The 21,076-nt window shown below is 42.4% G+C and overlaps 1 protein-coding gene across 2 annotated transcripts in view; it reads left to right on the top strand.

Moving 5' to 3' along the window:
• The window catches only part of Plekhm3 (pleckstrin homology domain containing M3), a 160,826-nt gene that overhangs the window by 80,658 nt on the left and 59,092 nt on the right, over window positions 1-21,076 (top strand). For both annotated transcript variants that reach the window (XM_031367753.1, XM_031367754.1), the window contains exon 6: window positions 11,820-11,883. In XM_031367753.1, the coding sequence (XP_031223613.1) occupies window positions 11,820-11,883 (64 nt within the window). The remainder of the gene's footprint in view (window positions 1-11,819; window positions 11,884-21,076) is intronic.

Here is a 21,076-nt window from a genome sequence, read left to right as displayed (position 1 = left end):
TCAACCTTTGGTGCCCAGTCATACAAACACGAATGAACACACACACACACACACACACACACACACACACACACACACACACAGAGTTAAGATATAGGAGGTGGAAGGATTATTTGATATAAAATACTGAGTGCTATTGTGATTCAAATATACTTACTTAGGATTGGGGAGATGGCTCCGTGATTAAGACACTGTGACTCAGCATGAGAAGCAGACTTTGGGTACCCAGAAAGCTGCGTAAGTGCTGGCCAGGTGGGTGGGCATGGTGGTCCAGGTGTAATTCTAGCCTCAGAAGACGTGGACCAAGGTGGCTAACAAGATTAACCAAGTCAATCAAGTTGGTTTGATTGAGACTTTGCTTCAATGAATAAGATGCCAGAACAATTGAGTATGATTCCCCATGTCAACTTTCTACCCCTACAAACAAACATACAACAGACACACACTCAGGCATACACTCACACACTCACTCATAATGGGTTAGAGAAAAAAATGCTTAATTTAAGAGGCTTATTTATTATGAAGTTCTTAAAAACCTACACAGATTACTGGCTGTGTCTCTGATTTTAAGAGTGTTTTGCCTCAAAAATATGAGATCTAAATGTGCAAAATATGGTTAATATTGAATTTTAGAAGAATAAACCTCTTTAGCAGTAGTATTATCATGAAGTGTGTGTGTGTGTGTGTGTGCACATGTGCACGCACACACACATTCTCATGCTGCAGTGCCTGTGTGGAGAGCTGGATTTCTCCTACTACCTTGTGGGATTTGGGAAGCAGGAGGCAAGCTCCGGGCATGAGGCCTGTATACAAACACCTCTACCAGCTGAGCCCTCTCACAGGCCCAATATTCTTCCTAAAATAGTATCATTAAAGACCAGTAATTTATTAACATCTAAAGTATATTAATAGCATTTCTTTATGCTCAGTTAATGACTATGACTTTTATTCTTATTCTCTGGAATATTTATTAGCCAGGCTTTTGTGGCTAGTTTCAACTCCTTTAATTTAAACTGTTACTAGCTAAAGCTGGGCTACAACCTTAACAGACCAGCTGCACAAATCTACCAGGGCTCAGAAACTATACAATGTAAATGCTATTTTGAGAATGTTTTAAAGCAACTGTCCTTAGATTGCATCATAAATGATTTTTCTTTTGGACCACCTCTAGAAATATCGTTTGTAAATTGTCTGCTTGTCTGCTCTCCTGTTATGCCTCTCTTCCTTCACTTTCTCCAGAGGTTTCATTCAGCCAGAAATATATTAGATAGATATCTTATATATAAATACTTAACCAGTATCATAAGTCTAAGATGGAGCTAGAGACTGCCTGCGAGACCATGCCATACCATAGTAAACAGATTAATACGCTTTGAGGAAGGAGTGCTGGGAAGGTGTGTAGTAATCGTACTAAACTGTACACATCACATACATAGCTCTTCACTGAAAAAGTCTTCAAAACATTAGGAAGTAATTTTGTCTCATTCTAAAATAAAATATATCACTACCTAAAATCATTTTTTTGGAACATTGTATTAGAAGTCTGACATTCTTGTTCTTATTTAAACGACTTTAGGAATTTGAGCTGGAATTTATAAATGATCTGTTATAAATAACAGTGATTTGTCACTGTTACTCCAGGCCCCAGAATAATCACAGCCCAAATTACTTTCCAGGCTTTGCTGCTCCAGTCTTCAGATTGTTGCTAAGTAGCTTACACATGCTTTCTGGATGACCTGGTAAAGGAAACCCTTATTTCGTGACAATCTACTCAGATATAATACCTTGTGCAAGCTTGCCACTTTTTCAACCAACGAGATTAGCAAAATGAGGCATCTAGAGAAATGATTGAAGCTCATTTCTTCAGTGTGGGTTCTCATCGAAATATCCGCCTTTGATTTCAAATTGTTTTTCCATTAGCTTGGAGCATGGCTGGACGCATGAGTCCTCTCCATATCCAGCCTAATGTAACTATTTCATGAGAGTTTGCAGCTCATATCACTAACACCAAATTGTTCTTCCTGGATGCCTCCCTGTGCCTTTTACAGATTTCAGTGTGGGTGCAAAGTCACAATGACTCTTGCAACTCAGTACAAATTACCTACCCTAGATCACATATTTCTGAAAAATACAGTAGTAATATGTGAATAAATGATTTTCTTTGTATATTATCCTTTACTCACCTCTACTTATTTTTCTTTGAGACTCTTATTATTCAGAATCAAATTCCAGAGGTCTGCATTCTGCATTATCTTTTTTTATTATGTATATGAATATGTTTGTTCTAATTTTTTCTTTAAAATCTGCTTAAATTGAAATAATTCTGTGTATTCGTGTATGTGTGTATGTGTGTATGTGTGCATTTGCATATACAGGCCAGACACCAGCCTAGGGTATTGTTCCTTGGGAGCCATGTACCTTGTTTTTTGAGACACAGTCTCTCACTGGCCTGAGGCTCACTGATTTGGCGAGGCTAGCTGACAGTGGACTCTAGGGATCTTCCTGTCTCTACCACCCACCAACACTGGAAGTATTTGCAACTGCATCTGACATTTTTTAAGTATTTTTTAATTTTTTTGATAGTGCCATACATGTAAATGCTGAATTTAAGTAATTTTTACCCTATTACCTTCTCTCATTGAAAGCTCCCTTCTTCCCCAAAAACCCCCCTTCCACTTTCATGTCTTTGTGTGAGACCCCTGAGTTTAATTAGGGTTGGTTGAAGAAGAATGGGTGGGAAGTTATTTACTAGAACATGGGCAACTTATGGGTGGCTACACTCCTAAAGAAAGTTTCACTTCTTCCCCCAGCCGCTATTAACTGTCAGGAGTCCTGGGCTTAGGGTTAAGAGAATGCACTGCTCTTCCCTGGGCTCCGATTCTTAACAACCACATCAGGTGCTCCACAACTGCTAGTAACCATAGTCCAGCTCTGGGGATCCAACTTCTCTCACCTCTGTGGGCACCTGCATTCATGTATGCACACCTACACATAATTAAAAATAATTTTAAGAAATCTATTTAAAAAAAAAAAGAACACTCAAAATCTACTTAAAGAAGAATCCCTCAGGGAGGGATGAGCCATTCTCCCTACTATGATGAAATGTTGCCAGAGCCAATGTTATGCCTGTGTTGTGTATGTGCAAAGTGCAGCATGTGAGTGTGGCCGCCACACACTTGCCCATCCTCCAGTTCTTCCATTCTCTTTGTCCCCTCTTCCTAGATGTGTCCGAAGCCTTGGAGAGGGTGGTGCAGGTATCCCATTGAGGCTGAGGACTTCACTGTCCTTCACTCTGCACTTAGACAGTACCAGCTTCTGTGTCAGCTACTTCCCTTGCAGTAAGAAGTTCCTCTAACAAAGGCTAACAGCTATGCCAATCTATGGATATTTAGAAGGCAGTCTGATCGCATGTTGTTTAGAAAACAAATAGTAGTGACTTTCCCCTAGGATCTGTGATCTTTGCAGCTTGGTACTAGGGTTACACTACCAAGCATATATTGCATTCTATATATACAGTTCTTCCTGAGGATCAGGGTTTGATTCCAGTCAGAAAGCAGTTGGTTATCCCCATAACATTTACGCCTGGCATTTTTATGTATGTAGGGGGAACCTTACGAACTAAGCCCTCTCACCAGCCCTAGTCCTTAGGTTTTTAAGTCCCAATTGTGTATCTCTGAGAACTCAGTTTCCTGGAAATGGTATATAATTAACAGTTCTATCAAAATCTTGTGAAGAGATTACTTCTCTCAGATCCCAACTTAGTCCCTTACTGTCACGAGTACCAGGATTTGGTGGGAGTTGAAGTCCTCAGAAATTAGTCAGGTTAAATGGGTCTTGATTTGTTTAACTTAATGCCATAGAACAAAATGAAATGAGGTCCCCCTTGGTGTTTTGTTTTGTTTGTTAAGACTATACTGTCTTTGATTTCATAGAAAATGATCTCTGAATGTTTAACCCCAATTGTCAGCTAATATCAGGGCTCTGAGTTGTATACATGACCTTTTTGCTTTTCCGTTTTCATCTTTTCTCCTAAATTACCTTCCCAGTTCCAAAGATGAGGAATAGAAGCGTTGTTATTGGATCTAGGTGTGCTAGTTGATGGCTGCGGACTTGTAGCAGGTTTCTTCAGTCTTCTCTGGTACCATAGCACCTGTCAGTGCTGTGGTTTCTTTTGATGGATGACACAAGTGTAGAGCTGACTCTTATCGCTTTTGTCCTTTGACTTGAGTGTCAGGCCCAGCTAGATGAGTTTGCATTGCCATGAGCAGGGCCGAGCATGTGGTTGGCCTGCTGCAGAAATGCTGCTGGGCCTGGTGATGAATAGTGCTGTAGTGCAGGGAGGTCACTTCATGCATAGGAACACAGCAGCCTCATCTGAAAACCAAAGAGGTCTTTCGCAGCAAGGATCCTGCTTACCAGAGGACTGCTGAGTCGGGTAACCTTTGCTTAGTGTGCAGCTTTGAGTTTCCAAGATGGGGAAATTTGGAAGTTATATAGGAGAAATTAATAAGTAATATCTATTATATAACATTTTAGTAAAAAATGAAAGCATTTTAATTAAGAGAGAGACAGAGAGAGAGAGAGAGAGAGAGAGAGAGAGTGCGTGCGTGCGTGCGTGCGTGCGTGCGTGCGTGCGTGCGTGCGTGCGTGCGTGCGTGTGTGTATGTGTGTATGAAAGAGTTTCTGGTTGGCTCCACATTCCCTTTCCTGGGTTCCTGTTACTTACCCCTATGTTTGTGTTTCTGCATAGGTATTAGCTTTTTTATTTTAGCATATAAATATGCTTATCTCCCCCATTCTTTAGAAAAAGAACCTTTTCTCCGTCCTGTATCCTTCTTTAGCAGTGGCCCACTTTCTCTCCTTTCTTTTAAAGCTAAGTTTTGAGAAGAGTCGTGGACCACCGTCAGCCCTCTGCAGTCTGGCTGTCTTCCTCCTGCCCAAACCCTTCTCTGAGGTCAGCGGTGAATCCCTGTTTCTAGAGGGCTTATGAGAGTCTTCCTTGTGTTGTCTCCCCACCCCCACCAGCTCTTGGGCTGTGGATTCTTTCTTGCCCTTTGAGAGGCTCCCTTCCCTGGCTCCCTGATGCAGTTCTTCTGCTGTCGAAGTGTTCCTACCCAGGCTTCTCCCTGGCACTGTTTCTCAAGGACCAGTTCTTTTCTGTTCCCCGGGTGTGTTGTCCTGGCCTTCCTTATAATAATCAATCATAGCTCCACCTGAAACCCACAGGCCAGAGACAGGAATTTCCTGAAGTGACTCAGGAGACTCCATTTGGCCATGCCATACAGTTTCTCATCTTCTTCAACGGCCCAGACGCTCTCCCAGTGAGAGGGCTCCTCTTCCTTCCTCTTTCAGCAGACAGTTTCCAGTTATGTTCTTGACTTAGTGGGGAAACTGAGGCTTCTTTGTGGCTTTCCATGACCTGGTGGAAGGTCCCTCCCTCTTGACAAACCTTTAATCCTCCTTAGAGCTCTTTATTCTCATCTGAATAGAATGAACTCTTTCCTGCCTTCATCCCCTTCTCTCCCCGTAGCTCTCACCATGTCCTTGCCTTATTTAGGGCACTTCTGTGGCACCCCATTTCTCTTTAAGTAGATTCGGTGTGACAGTCAAGACACACACATGGACTGGCTGGCTATGTACTAACTGACATACTAAATCAAAGCTCACACTCTGTGCTATACCCTTGCCAGGAGAGGCTTACCAAGCATTGGGCATTGCTCGAACCTTTGAGTGCCTGCTACTGCTGCTCTTTCCACCTGGAATACCATCCATCCACCACTTCCTCCCAGTAACTCTGACTTCCCATTCGTGACCAGGTAACCTGCCAGCTCCCCTCACCCTGTATGATATATCTATATGTTTTAAAACTGTGCTATTCCTAATCTTCAGTGGCAGGCACAGTGACTGCTGCATACTGTGAGCCCAGCATCTGCTTAAGTCAATGAAGTTTGTGCTTATTTTGGATTTTGATTTTAGGTTCTTAACCATAGTGACAGGTTGCAGAGGTATTTGTTAAATTCATGGTAAATAAGGTGATCAGGATTTTCTGACCAATGAGTGCAAGTAATTACCCACTCTGTATTGTATGTATTAAGTAAAATTAATACTGGCAAAAGTATCTTTAGGGGATACCAAATTTTGCTTCTCAGACATAAATAGCTCTACCAGCATATTCCCAGAAGTGACTGTCTCCTCTGAGGTGCCTTCCCCTGGGCAGATCTGCCTCTGGCATCTTCCTACAGACTGAGCAGGCCCTGCCTGTCTAGGTCCTCTATAATCCATTTCCTCTTCCGACTTGAAGGAGACAAGCCCCTAGGCATCCCTGCTAGTTCACTCCGTTTTCAAGGGCCTGTATCTGATGGGCAGTTTATATGACCCAAACCACAGTAGAGCAGCTCTTGGGGTCATGTAGATGGCCGTGGCTGTCAACCTGATCTTGGTGTTTGTGTCTCACCCTGGCATTCCTCTGTGGTTAGTCTGCCTGAAGGAAATGCTTAGAGAATGTGTTTTCAATTCAGTTTGCTTCCATGGAGAGGTGAGCAAGAGGCAGCAAGCCTTATCTGCCCTGTTGCCCTGCTATGGAAATCCATGTGCCTCTTGATGAGGCACATGAGCACAAGAGCACAGCCCTATCTCTAAATGTCTGTAGGAAAATGCCTCTCCCTTTCATTTACATTAAAAGAGATGCTTTTTACTAGGTCCCACCTGCCCCTCTAGGGAGATTTATTCTCCCTTTTGGCATCAGTGTTTTTATGTCACAACTTTTTTCCTCTTGGGGAGAAGGACTGATTGACGTTATCTCTCTTAAAAGTCTGTATTTTAATGGCTACCACTAAATCTTTTGGACACACATCTTCTCCAGACCCAGTAGGCTCAGTTCCTTTATCTTTTCTGCATATATTGAATTTTCCATTTTTTTGTCTATCATAACTGACCTCATGTAAATTATGGTGTTCAACATTGGAACCTGATACAGGGAGACAGTAGATGACAAACTTCTGGAGGGACATAAGAGTCTCCTTTAAAAGGAGAGGGAAAATAAATTCATGCAAAATACATTTACACAGTTTGCAGCATTAAATAAAGGCAGAGTTGCCTTCAGCTGAACAGATAATGCTGAAGGAATAGTAGAGATGACAGAAGCCAGGATGACTTCTGTGGAAAGAATAATGAACAGGGCTTGGAAGGAAGATAAACTCAGGAAGGAGAAACTGAAATTCTCTTCCTTACTCATCACTTGTGGTCATAAAAGCAGCAGACTCAGCATCTGCTCTAAGGCCTGCCTCGGTGCAGGTAGAATACAAGTGTTTGCTGGCTTGGATAACTAAGGGCTCTACCTGGCTGAAGTTCAAGGGCATGCCAGGATGGTTTAGCTTCCATATAATTCCTTTATCCTGTCTACTTATATTCATAAAAGTGTTAGGATTTTAGACCAGATACTTACAGAGATGTTAAGTATCAAAACATAACAGATCTGCTCCCTAGTGTTTGTCCTTGCTATAGATCATGCCAGAACCTCCCTTCAGTTCTTCCACACTGAAGGATGGCTCTCTATACCAATGGAAGAGGTCGGGTGGAATGGCAAGATGGCTGTCTAGCCCCCACACTTGGAACAGTGTGTCTGTCTCTCAGATCTGCGGCCCCTTAGCTTTTACTTAAGAAACTTCATTATTTACCTTTCAAGATGATTCCTGCCTTCTGCTCACTCCCAGCAGCCTCTGTCTTACCTATTCGAATATGATATTTCCTGTTGCTACCCTTGGAATCCCACTAAAGGGCTATGTCCTAGATTTTCTTTTTCTATGTGTTTGAGTCTCAAGAGACCTGAAAATATCTAAGTACATCTAACAACAAGACCATAATCCATAAATAGAGTATTATATTCTGGAAAGTATCCTGGAACAAAGGAACAACATTAGTGAAATAACTGGTGGAACTGAAATAAAATCTGTAACTTGCATAGTCATTAATTGCTTTGTCTTGACCACTCTCCTATGGCTATGCGAGTTGTAAGCATTGGGGGAAGCTGGATCAATGCTACAAGGATATGAACATTTTACAAAGAAAGAGGAAACATAGTTACCAACTTATGTATAAATGTTCTTTCGAAAACATTTTTCCAGGATGAGAAAAATTGCAGATCATCAAAGTATACATTTACGTAGTTCCAGACAGTGGAACATAAAAAAATTAACCTTTAATCATCTCCCTTCCCCTTTAGTTTCTGATCTATCTGTTCCGTCAGTCTGTGCTGATGTTTGAGTGTCTGTCTCTTCTGCATCCCTCAAACCCTGACTGTCTCTGGATAGTTAGCACATGTAGGCATAACTTGGTCATCCTTCCTCCTTGATAGCTTGATCCCATGTTGACCAGGGGCATCACCATCCTCTTGCCCACTTCAGATACACAGAGTTATCTTTGACCTCTTCCTCATCTTTCATCCATTTTAAACATTGTCAGTCCTTAGAAAAAGTCCCTTATAAGTGTGTACCTGCAGCTTTCAGTATCTCTTTCATTACTTCAGAAAGAGCTTCTGATATCTTGTCAAGAATACCTGCCAGATTCGCTCCATCCTTTCACTGTCCTTAGAAGGCACAGGAGCTAGTGTAGGGAGGTACACCTGTATGGTTGAATGTTGGATACCAAGGCAGAATGATGACCACAAGTGGCGACCAGTTTAAGGCAGAGGAAACCACTCTCTTAAAAAAGAAACAAAACAAAAGCAGACTGGCAGATGCCCTGCTTTGGTAAAGTGCTGCTGTGTATGCACAAAGACTTGAGGTTGGAGCCCCAGCATGTAAAATGTAAATGTAAAATGTAAAATGGTGGTGCATATCTGTGATCCTAGCACTGGGGTGTCAGAGACTGGAGAGTCTCTGAGGCTTACTGGCCAGCCAGCTCAACCATATTGCTAAGCCCAAAGCCAATGAGAGACCCCTGTGTCAAAAACATTGGTGGAGAGCAGTCAACCTCTGGCCTTCACACACGGGCTTGTACTCCTGCACACGTGTACACACACACACTCTCGTATGCACAAATATGATTATTTTGCTGCCCCAAAGAAATACACCAGAGAGCACAAATACCATAGCTAAATTAGGTGTTCAGTTCAAATCCACCTCTTTTTCCTGTCCTCAACTTCAAGAAACTGGAAAGAACATAATCTTTTGTGCTCAGAAAGTCTTGACCTTGAACTCCAGCTTCATGAGCTGGGGCACATTAGTCTTTATCTCAGAGCCCCCCCCTTTTTAATGGAGTCCATATGTAATGCTCAGAACCGCTGGAAGGTGGGATGACATTATGTATGCTAAGTTAAAGGTTTGCCTGTTTATTATTGCTGCTTAACACTGGGTGCTTAAAATGAGGAGTGGTTTCTTGATCATCTCTGTCCTGTGTATTAATGATGTGGAGATTGGTTGTGTCCCTTGGCTTCTTAAACTATGGTCCACTTTCCACAGCAGGGGTCCGTCTCTGCAAAATCTCCTGCCCCGTGCAGAGCTGAGCACTTTTCCTATATCCAGCCAGCTGCCCTGGAGTTGCATCCTGTTTCCTGCCACAGGTCAGCCCTTGCCCATTAGAGATAAAGGAACCTCAGAACCCAAGCTCTGTTTCCCAGAATGCAATGGCCTTGTCACTCGGTCTATGGATGGAACTGTGTTTGAATCAGAACTCTTCTATTCCTACAGCTCTAACCTGGAATGGCTGTTTAGTCCTCCACTAGCCATGGCTTTGTCCAGTGATCCATTACCCTTCTCTTCAGTAGTGTGGTACGGTGCTTAGTATGCAATATGCAGTTAATCAGCATTCGATGGGTAGAGAACTGAACATATTCATCGCAAGAGTTTGGTAACTAATCTGCCCTTAATTAACAGACTGAGTAATGAATTCCCCAGCAAGTTATATATTAGGCCATGGTTTCTAACCCTTGGATGTACTAGTAATAGGATTTTTGCCTTCACTGTTTCCTGCTTTCTACCTATGTATGTGTTCTTTCACTTCCTAAAACTGCCCCAGTGAATCTGATGGGTAGCCAGAATTGGGATCTGCCATTCTAAAAGGATGTGTCTCACACATCACTCTTAACACCTTCTCTTTCCAGAGTGTGGTCTAATGATCAGTTTGCTTACATCCTTTAGCTGTACTTGGCTCCATGCTTCTTGAACTCAGATACTGAGACTTCCTCATGCTTGGCGTCGAAAGGATAGTCATAAATGTTAGTTCAATAAATTGGGGGTTTCATTTAAAATACAAGTTAGAGTTGGAGAAATAGCACAGCCATTAAAAGCTGAGGCTCACAACCAACCTCAAGATTAGTGTATAGTACCATGTAAGACAGAGGGAAAATACTAACAACTGTAAGTTTGGATTTGGTTTGAATACATAGTGATTCCTTTTTGTTGTTTATTTATTTTGAGTCAGTGTCACTATCCAGGTTGACATCCAACTCAAGATTCTCCTTTCTTAACCTCCCAAGTACTGGGATTGCAGGTGTATACTACCCTCTACCTTGTGAGTGTGTGTGTGTGTGTGTGTGTGTGTGTGTGTACATGTACGTGTGCATGTGTGTGTTGTTTCTAACTGTCTGTGCCTTGCTCTCTCTCTCTCTCTCTCTCTTGGGAGCTGCTTACCCACAATTGTTTTTTTTTTTTTCTATTCACTTACAGTCATCTGTCTATGTCTTAGAAATTAACAACGGGTAGTGAAATTTGTTGGAGTGTCTCAATTTACAGTTTTATGTTATTGTTAGTATTCGTGCCCAAAATCTGAAAGTTAATTTCAATGTGCCCTTAGGAGAATATATCATGAATGTGACATTCAGTGGAACTATCCCCTGCCCATAGGTGATTCTAGAGAAACATATAGGTTGCCATTCTAATATTCCTTAGCTCTAAAATTAGCTAGTTTAGATATACAGTTGTATTAGTTACTTTCTATTGCTGTAACAATAAGGCAACATATAAAAGAAAGTATTTACTTGGGCCTATGGTTTCTGATGGTTAGAGTCCATGATGACAGAGCAGAGTCATGGCAGCAGGAATAGCTTGCAACCTTACATCTTCATCCACAAGCAGAAGGTAAGAGAGAGACAGGCGCACCGGGAATAACATGATTCTTTTAAAATCTCAGTTCATCTCTCATAACAATAGGCCCTTCAACAAGGCCACACGTCCTAACCATTCCCAAACAATTCTACCAAATGGAGGCCAATATTCAAACATTGAATTCAAACACTGAGCCTCTTGAGGAAAACTGGGGACATTTTTCTTCAAGCCCGCACATTGCTCTTACACCTACACTGATGTTAGTGCCAGCAAGTTCAGTTGTCCTTGTTACACAGTGTAGTAGCTGGACAAGCATAGAAGCTGTTTGAGATGTGTGTAAGATGACACAATTTGTTAGAGTCATAACTAGTATGAGAAACCAGAAGCAGGACAGGCATAGTGGTACACTTCTGTAATCCCGGCATCTGTCGAGGCTGAAGCAGGAGGATTTCGAGTTCAAGGCCACAGTAGGTTACATATCAAAAACTTACCTCCAAAAACCAAACCAAAACAAAACAAAACAAAACAAAACAAAAAAATCAGATGTGGCCTATAATATTATACCATTTCAGATAACATTAGAAGTGAAAATTCAAATTTACTTATAGTGTTTACCTTCCAAAAAACATATCAGAAGAAAGAGAAGTTTTCTCTGAGGGTTGGGTTCTCAGAGAGTTGGGAACATAAGCAGAGGTGAAAGGGGTTCTGAAAGAGACTTTACAGGAAATGTGTGTCTTATGGCACAACTGGTCACTGTGTATCTGCCTTTATTTCCAGAATTTTCCCCCGAGAATACCTCTTTCAACAGATCCACCTGTACTCTCTCGCTGACCTGCAGCAGGTACGTACTCAGAGAGCTTTTCATTTTCGTTTTCTGTCAGAAGTCACTTTATGGATTGTGGTTTGGGCACTGAATTAATCTGTCATCAGCCTGGCAGTGGTGGTGCATGCCTTTAATTCTAGCACTTGGGAGGCAGAGGCAGGTGGATTTCTGAATTAATCTGTCATTGTAGTAATTTCTTCACAGTTAACTAATTTCTATTCAGAATGGGGGAGATTTGGTATAAAAAGGTACTATGAGACCATGACAAATACTGGCAAGAATGTGGAGTCCCTGGAACATTCATACTTGGGTACTGGGGTAGTTAAGTGGAATAGCCACTTTGGAAAGCAGTATAGCATCTCCATATAACTCAGAGATTCTGCTCCCAACTGTATGTCCAAGAGTTTATGAAAGCTTGTCTGTGAATGGGTAGGGAGTTACCTACGGTTCCAGCTGCCTAGGAGATTGAAGCATTGTGGGCTTCATGAGAATCCCAAGTGCAGTGTGAGTCACAATAGAAAACAACTGGGGGACAGCCAGGTGTTTATAAACTGATAGATGGTTGAACAAGATGTTGTTTGTCAGTATTATATAACATTATCTAGCAAGAAAAAGAAGTAAAATAGTGATACACACTAAAACATGGGTGAGTCTTTGAAATATCATGCTAAGTTAAGAATCCAGATAGGCAAAAATATCTGTCATTACAACTATCTAAATGGCATGTCCGCAATGAGAAAATTAACCTCGACAGAAAAGAGATGAGTGGTTCCAGGCTCTGGAAAGAATGGCGGTAAGCAGAGCCTGCCAGTGGATGTGGGGTCTCTTCCAGGACTGAGCTAGACAGTGATGGTGCCTTGGGAACACACTACAGATAAACTGGCTGTTTTCTCTAAAAAATGAATTCTATGTGATGTGAATATTCCAACTAAAAATTATGTGAAGAAAAAAAAGACATGGGAAAGGCATTAAGTGAATGCACAGTCTTCAGACGCCAAAATCTAACAGTTGGATACAGTTTAATAAAACATAGCAGAGCACAGAGGAGAGGCAAAACCAGCCTTTAGGATTTTGTTAGCACACGGACTTTTAATGATTGACAGGTTAGCAGCCAGGAGAAGCCAAGGTCCTGTGTGCTCAGCGCTGCAATCTGAGTCTGCTTGGCTTTGGTTAATCATTTAAACCATCTTACTCGCTGCCTAAGGAGCTGTCAGAAACTGAGTGAAAGCACCGACTTTAATTTCTAAATAAATACTGATTCTTTTAAGAATCAAAAACTAATTGTGACAACTTTAGAAATCTCAAACTGCTGAGAGCCTGCCTTTGTTTCTTCACTGGTTATTTTGCCCAAAAGAAAGTGAGATCAGCTTAAAAACTCACCCATGTCCTGTGCTCACTTCTTAAATTACTTTTCAAGGTTTCTGGTAGATGTCTTTTTTTAATTAAAAAAATTAAGACTTTTGTGTTGACTGTCATTTGGAGGTAAGACAGTTGCTTTAAGTGGAAGAAACAGTGTAGCATTTAGTTGGACTTGCCTGAAAGAAGACTTTAATCTATACTCCTTGTCAAATTTAGACCTACTTGTTCCTTCAGACCTGCCTGTCTTTCCTGCATAGACAAGCCCTCATGGGGGATGCTGGCCAGGGTGTAGAGGGATGTGTCTCCAGTTAGTCACCTGGTGATATTCTAGGGGAGAACTGATTCAATTTTCTGATATACTTTTATTTATCTATCTTCTTAGCAGTCTCTCTGGTCCCTAGTAGCTGAGGGCCCAGACACTACCATTGAGACATGTGTTTAAAGGCACCAAGCATTCTTAAAAAGGTGGTCTAAAAATAGAGTAGCTCCTCTTTAAGGAGGCCCTTCAAAAATGAGTTTTGTGTCAGATGAAGAGAGAATTAGAGTAATTCCATAGTCATTTTAGGGTGTCAAAGTAGCATATCCATTTAGAATAATAGAGCCTGCTTTTTAAAGCCTCCCTGTACCCTGCTGTCTCCCCCACAGGCCCCTTTCTTTTCCCTTTGTGTAATAATCAAACCATAAATGCCAAGCAGCTTACTTAAGTCAGTGACAGTGGTGTTCTTGGTGGGCCAGGCCATTAGTCCCCCAAACTGCATAAGTAGATTAATCAGTTTTCAGCTGGGCAGTGGACTGATAGAAGCCATCACCAGCTTATCAAACTCCCTGTGGGCAGGGGCTAGAGCTCAGTGCATCCATTTATGTAGCAACTTGCTCTAACCTGGTTCTTTGTGCCTGGCTTTAAGAGCCTAAACTTATCATATTTAGAGGAAGTTTAATTCAATTACTGTTTCAGCCTGAGGTAGACTAAATTGGATTTAGCTTTTGATCTGTCTGTATCTTGGCTATCAGCCCTTGAAGAGCACTCCTGCCCATCTCCCCTTGGTTTCTGGGCAAATTACAAGTATGTTTTCTAGATCTGAAGTATTCTCAGATATAGGGAAGGGGCCTGGAGCAGAAAAACAATACTGTCATTTTTTTTCTGAAAGAGTGCATCAGGAAAGCAGGAACCCTTCCTGGCTGCCCATGAGCTGAGCCATCTCCGTTGCTCCTGTCCAGGCTTTGTCAGCCTCAGGAGTGTTACAGTCAGTGATTTTCTCCCATTTCCTACTCTTGTTGTTGTTGTTGTTATTGTTGTTCATTTATTTATTTATTCACTTTATATCCCATTATCCAGCCCTCCTCTTCTCCCAGCCCTCCCCTCCTCCATTCCTCTTAAGGGCTTCCGTAAAAGCAAACTTTTCCATTTTACACAGTTACTATAGAAAAGGGAATTTTTAGGCATATGTTTTATAGTGAAAAAAAGAGAAATTCATAAATTATTGAGCAGTCATAGCTCCTAAGCAATAACATATTACTTTTTACAAATTTCTCTTAAATTTGATTGGTTTAAGAAAATGTCAAAGAAAGTCGTGATCTAATAGGCACAGTAGCTGGTGAGATGTTTCTGAGGATAAGGAGCTCGCTGCCCAGCCTGGTGAGCTTCATCGTGGAAGCTGGGACCTCCCATAGTGGAAGGAGAGCCGAAGAAAACTTAGCAGCTGTTGTCTGATCTTGCACAGGCAGATGAGTATGTGTGTGTGTGTGCGTGCACACTCTCTCTCTCTTTCTCTCCCTCTCCTTCTCTCTCTCTCTCTCTCTCTCTCTCACACACACACACACACACACACACACACACAAATAAATAATAGACATAGTAAAGACAAAGTTGATATTTATGCATAATTTTAAAATAGTGTATGTAGTACACAAAGCATTAATGTTCTTTAAAGATACTGAAAACATTCTGGTACCAAAACAATCACAACCCCTCATAAGTTTTATTTTTATAACAGTACTCAAAATTTTAGCAAATAGACTCAGTCAACAATGGCTGAAGACTTTTAGCTACCTAATACAACTTTTGTTACAGTTGAGAAATTACTGTTTTAATTCTCTGACCCCTTTGGGTATATTCATTCTTACTGTGGTATACTTGGGTATGTGGGAATAAATTGCAAGTGCTGGCAGTTGCTTACCAGAGAGCAAATCACCTGCTCGCTATTGGCGCAGAGAGTGCCAGTGCTAAGCCCTCATGGCTTGTGTGTTTCACCAGTAATTAGACTGCTCTCTGACTATTACATGCATGGAAAGGTAGCAGTTGTTCAGCACATTATGTGACTAGTCAGTTGGCAGCATTTCCTGGAGCATATTAAGATAGAGCCAAGGATCATTCTGACCTAACGGCAGGGCTAAGGGAGTGGCTGTGAGGGCAGGCAAAGGTTCTCCCGTTCCTAGGAGATCTAGGGTGCACCAGCTCAACTCATTCATTTCTTAAAACTTGATTCCAAATGAATTTCTGCTCAACCAAAATGATCTTAGAAAATGATATTCAGGCTGAGGTGGTGGCACATGCCTTTCATCCCAGCATTCAGGACCAGAGGCATGTGGATCTCTGCACTCAAGTCCACTTTTGTCTACAGCGCAAATTCCAGAACAGCCAGTGTTACATACTGAGACCCTGGCTCAAAGGAAAAAAGAGGTATTATTTAGTCTTTTTAAAGACTTTTTAAATTTTTTCTGTATACCTGTGTATATCTCTATGTGTATATGTATGTGTTGATGCCCACAGAAGCCAGAAAAGAATGTCAGATCCCCTGAGGCTGTAGTTAGTCACAGGTGGTTAGTTGTAAGCCATGCAACATCAGTGCTGGGAACCGAACTCAGTTCCTCTATATGAGTAGCAAGAGTTCTTAGCCGCTGAGCATCTTCCCAGCCCCTGTTACTGAAGTTCTTTGTGGGACACTTTGTCTTGTTTGGGGTGCTTTTTGTTGTTTGTTTCTTGACATATAAGGGAACAGAGGCTCTCTATTAGAAGGTGCAAATACACAGTGCTTTTTAAACTCTCAAAAGGCTAAAAGGTGCAAGCAACCACTAAGCTTTAGTGAACATGTGGACATGTAACGTGGGAATTTTCATAGGAAAATTTCTTTCAAGAGTTTTTCCTTGTTTTGATACCTTGAGAAGAGGGTATAGAATAGAATTTGATTTGTTTTTTTATTTCATGTATATGGGTGTTTTCCCTGCATTTACATCTGTGCACCATATGATGCCTGGTGCCCACAGAGGCCAAAAGAGGGCGTCAGATGCCCTGGAACTGGAGTTACAAGGCAGTTGTGAGCTACCATGTGCATGCTGGAAATTAAACCCAAAACCTCAGAAAGAGCAGCCAGTGCGTTTAAATCCTGAGCCATCTCTCCAGCCTCTGTTTTGTTATTTTCAATGTATCTAGCATTATCAGGTATCCATGGGAAGACTTTAAGACAGAAATACAATAGAAGGATGTGTCCCAACAAGCTGGCAGATATAGAAACCACATTCCCATTGCCTTAGGTTTCCCCTATTTCTGGTGAGTAGTAGGCAAGCCAGCCCCTTACTTCTACCCCCTTGAATCTTTTTTTTTTTTTTTCCTTGGTTTTTCCAGACGGGGTTTCTCTGTATAGCCCTGGCTGGCCTGGTTGGCCTTGAACTCAGAAATCTGCCTGCCTCTGCCTCCCAAGTGCTGGGATTAAAGGCATGTGCCACCACTGCCTAGGCCCCCTTAATTCTTTTAACAGTGACTTAAAAGGTTCCACATTTTACCAGCAGACTATGAGTATATGAAAGTTTCTGTAGAGTGGGTCTTAGCTGTTTGTATGCATCCAGTTAGAATCCTGGTTGAATATGTCATTCCCCAGAGTGTAAATAAGAGAATTCTTCCTTCTGAAAGGCTAGGTGAGAATGAACTTTTATGTGTGCTATGAAACAAAACCTAAAATATATATGAATCACTGCTTCCTCTGGTGTTATTCACCTTCAGGACACTTGTAAGTTAAGCATTGAGTGATTCTAGTCAAGTGCGATTCAAGAGAAAGGATCCTGGATGGTCCTAGGGGTGAGGCAGTATCTACTTTCCCTGGATTCCAAATTTTCCAAAATGGACCTTACTTTTAGGTTATAGTGAGGAAAATTAATAATTATGCTACCACCCATTCATTTATGGTACTAATACATTGAAAACAGCATGCTATTTCAGGAAGAAACATTTCAGACATTTCAATAGATTACTTTTTTCAGTCTTTCGAGACAGGGTTCCTCTCTGTAACCATGCTGTTCTAGAACTCACTCTGGTTGGCTGGCAATAACTGAGTAGTTCCCGTGCCTCTGTCTCTCTAGTGCTGAGATGAGATTAAAGGTGTGTACCGCTGCCACCTGGCTCAATCGATTGCTTTTAATGAAGAAAAGAGATGGAAAAGTTGAGAATTTTAAGTAGAGTTGTGAGTGGGAGGAATGCCAAAGAAGAAGGGGGGCCTGAAGTCATGAAAAGACTGAGCTGCAGCAAAATATGCAAACTACCTCTCCAGAGTGTCCTAGAGCAGTCAGCCGCCACTGCTTGTTCCACACTGAAGTAATTAGCATTTGAGCTGAGCACCTAACATCTCACACATGTGCATATTCAGTGACTCTGTGGCTGGATAGACAGGAGGGAAGGGACGCATCTCTCCCAACTCACCCTAAATAAAAGCAAATGAATTAGAATTATTACCTTGAAACAAAACAAAGGTAGAAAGGCCCACCTGTGAAACAAATGAATGATCTCTGATCGTTTCGTGTGTGTGTGTGTGTGTGTGTGTGTGTGTGTGTGTGTGTGTGTGTGTGTGGCTGTGTGGCTGTGTGTGCACACACGCTCATGTACATGCATACATATTCCAGAAGATTATGTCAGGTGTCAGCCTCTATCCATTTCCACCTGGTTTTCTCACTAACCCTGCACCTTGCCATTCAGGCTAGGCTGGCTAACCCTGAGCTTTTCAGAGCAGGCCTGCTTTTACACGAGTTCTTAGGATCTGAACTGAGGTCCTCCTCCTTTCACAGCAAGCACTCTTGCTCACTGAGCCATCTCTCCAGCCCCCTGATCTTTGCTTTTGACTATCAAGATAATTGTGAGGTTTTTAATGTGGCTCACTTTTTGTTTGTATTTTAGACAGGTCTTGCTCTGCCACCCAGGCTGACTTCCACTCCAGTCCTCCCGCTTTAGCCTCCAGAGTGCTTGGACTGCAGGCATGCACTACCAAGCCTAGCTAATTTTTGCAGTCTTTCTGAATACTCACTAGACGTCCCTGGATGGCAAACTTCTCAGCTGAGATTTTGCAGAGTTGCCCTATTCATCACTGTGACATAAATGTCTGTCAGAAGTGTTGTACAGGAACAATGTATCTGGTGGTCCACTTCAGAAGTTCCCTAGAGCAGCAGCTCGTAAGTTCACAAAAAGGCCGTGTCCAAGGCAGTTCAAGGCCAGGCTTTGAAGATATGTTTTGCTGAATTCTTCAAGGATGTTGGTGAATCACTTTGTATGCCCTGCCCCCACCAAGCAAACAGACTCACAGAGTGTTGTTCTCTGTGGGCACTCTTCACAGAGGCAGTAGACAAAGGAAAGGCCTAAGTGGGCACTCAGGGCAGCTGCCCTTCTGCCAAAGTACTAACAGGTGATGACCTTTATTCATGTGTGGGTTGATGTCACTGAGTCCACAGCCAGCAGGAACACAGTGCTTCAGTGCCCACAACCAAGTCGCCAATCCCCAAGCCTCAGGAGGCTGAGGAACTTGTATGCCTAGCCTCAGCAGCCGGATCCCTGCACCATTGTCCACCCAGGCATTGTGGGGCAGAATAACTAATTAGGAGCATTCGGATTTAACAAGCAGAAACACAAAGCGTGACAGCTCGCCTGTGTCGCTCCGTAGCCAGTGCTTGGGTCTGCTGTAGCTACTGTGCCTTCAGAAACCCCTGGACACACTCTGGGATGTGGCAGGCATGAGCTATCATTAAGACATCAGTAAATCTGTTAACCGCTCTACAGTGCCATTCTATACAATTAATGAGCTAGGGGGGAGGGAACATAAAGGTATTTAGGAAAATGCTTTTTAAGCAAATGAATATTTAGAAAAATGAATGTGCCTACTTTCCTCAAAGGCTTTTTCCGGTGGTGGGAAGGGGTTGAATGTTACACTTTGAAGGCCCTGTTGCTTGGCAGTCTCAAGGGAGCAGGTGTTTCTTGAGTAGGTGCGGGCGGGCCATACCTCCTGATCAGACTCCAGGCTGTTACTGATCCTGTGTGGAAGTGGAAGGGACAGAATGATAAGTACCATGTACAAGTCCTAGATCCAGAATAGAAGCCTTCAGTCTGTGCTTCCCACTGACCATAATGACTGCATCTTTTGGGTTTAGGTTTGGTTTAATATAGTTCAGTTCAGTTTAGTTCTTGTTTGTTTGTGTGTGTATGTGTGGTGTGTGTGTGTGTGTGTGTGTGTGTGTATGTGTGTGTGTGTGTGATTTGTTGATGGGAGCCATTAGCTGAAGGAGATAAAGCAAGTAAATAACAAGGTAGTGGCAGATTGTGCTTTATGCAAGCTGGTTAGTCTTAGCACCATGCCCAACTACAGTGTGATCACAGATGCATTAAAGGAGGGGGGAGAAGAAGGGGATTGTAGCAGAAAAAATGTTAACATCCAAGTACAGAGTTAATGAAATTTTTTTTAAAACCAGCTCAGAATAATGACCTTGTATGAATTTGGACAGAAAGCCCCATTACCCAGGTGAAGAGAGTTCAGTTGATGGTCCAGTAGCTACCCATAAGCCCCTTCGGCACAAGCACTGTAATGCCTGAGGATTCAGCCACAGAATTGGAAGGTGGCCAGCCAGTATTGAAGTCACTTTTCTGGGACCCTTGGCCCCTACTTATTTTTAATCATCTGTGTTGGTGGCGGTTTTTGTGTTGTTTCCCATTTATATAAAATCCATCATAATATGAACTCATTAAGGACTGTTTCCAAAGAACACTTGGAACACTTGTTGCCAGTCATATTATTGAGCTATCCATAGCCTGACTGCCCCTCCTGACACCTCACACAGAAGGTGTCACCAGGAACATGAACAGAGAGGCTGCAGAGCCCACCATGCTATATTCAGCTAGTAGGGCATATTTCTGTGTATTCATTATCTACTGCTATACAACAGATTACCCCCAAACATATAATTTAACACAAGAGTGAACAGTAATTGTCTCTTATGGATGATCTGGGCCAGGAATTCCTGAGAAGTTCAGTTGAGCTGAGGTTGCAAGGAGTACACTGGGTGGGGCCTGTGACCACCAGCTGGAGCAGTGCCAGCTACTCCTACAGCTGGCAGCTGGGGGCTGACTGTTAGTGGGAGGGCTTCTGTCTTAGCCCACATGGGCCATGCTACAGGATACCCAGGGAGTCCTCATGATATGATAGCTGACTTGACAATGGTTTGAGAGAGCAAGAGGTAGATGATGCAATTCTTTCTGTGTGGCCTAGCCTTAGAAGCCCAGGTGCTGCCATTTCTGCCATATTCTGATGGTTAAAAAAGAATTGCTAGGGAGCTGGCGAGATGGCTCAGCAGGTAAGAGCACTGACTGCTCTACCGAAAATCCTGAGTTCGGATCCCAGCAACCACATGGTGGCTCACAACCATCCGTGATGAGATCTGACGCCCTCTTCTGGTGCATCTGAAGACAGTGTACTATGCCAAGCGGGACCGGAGCAAGCAGAGGTCCTGAGTCCCAGCAGCCACACACATGATGGCTCACATCCATCTGTACAACTACAGTGTACTCATACACATAAAATAAATAAATAAATCTTAAAAAAAAAAA

The sequence above is a fragment of the Mastomys coucha genome, unplaced genomic scaffold (genome assembly GCF_008632895.1).
Source record: "Mastomys coucha isolate ucsf_1 unplaced genomic scaffold, UCSF_Mcou_1 pScaffold14, whole genome shotgun sequence".
Lineage (NCBI taxonomy): Eukaryota > Metazoa > Chordata > Mammalia > Rodentia > Muridae > Mastomys > Mastomys coucha.
The sequence above is the reverse complement of the archived record's forward strand: the minus strand, read 5'-3'. Positions and strand labels throughout refer to the sequence as shown.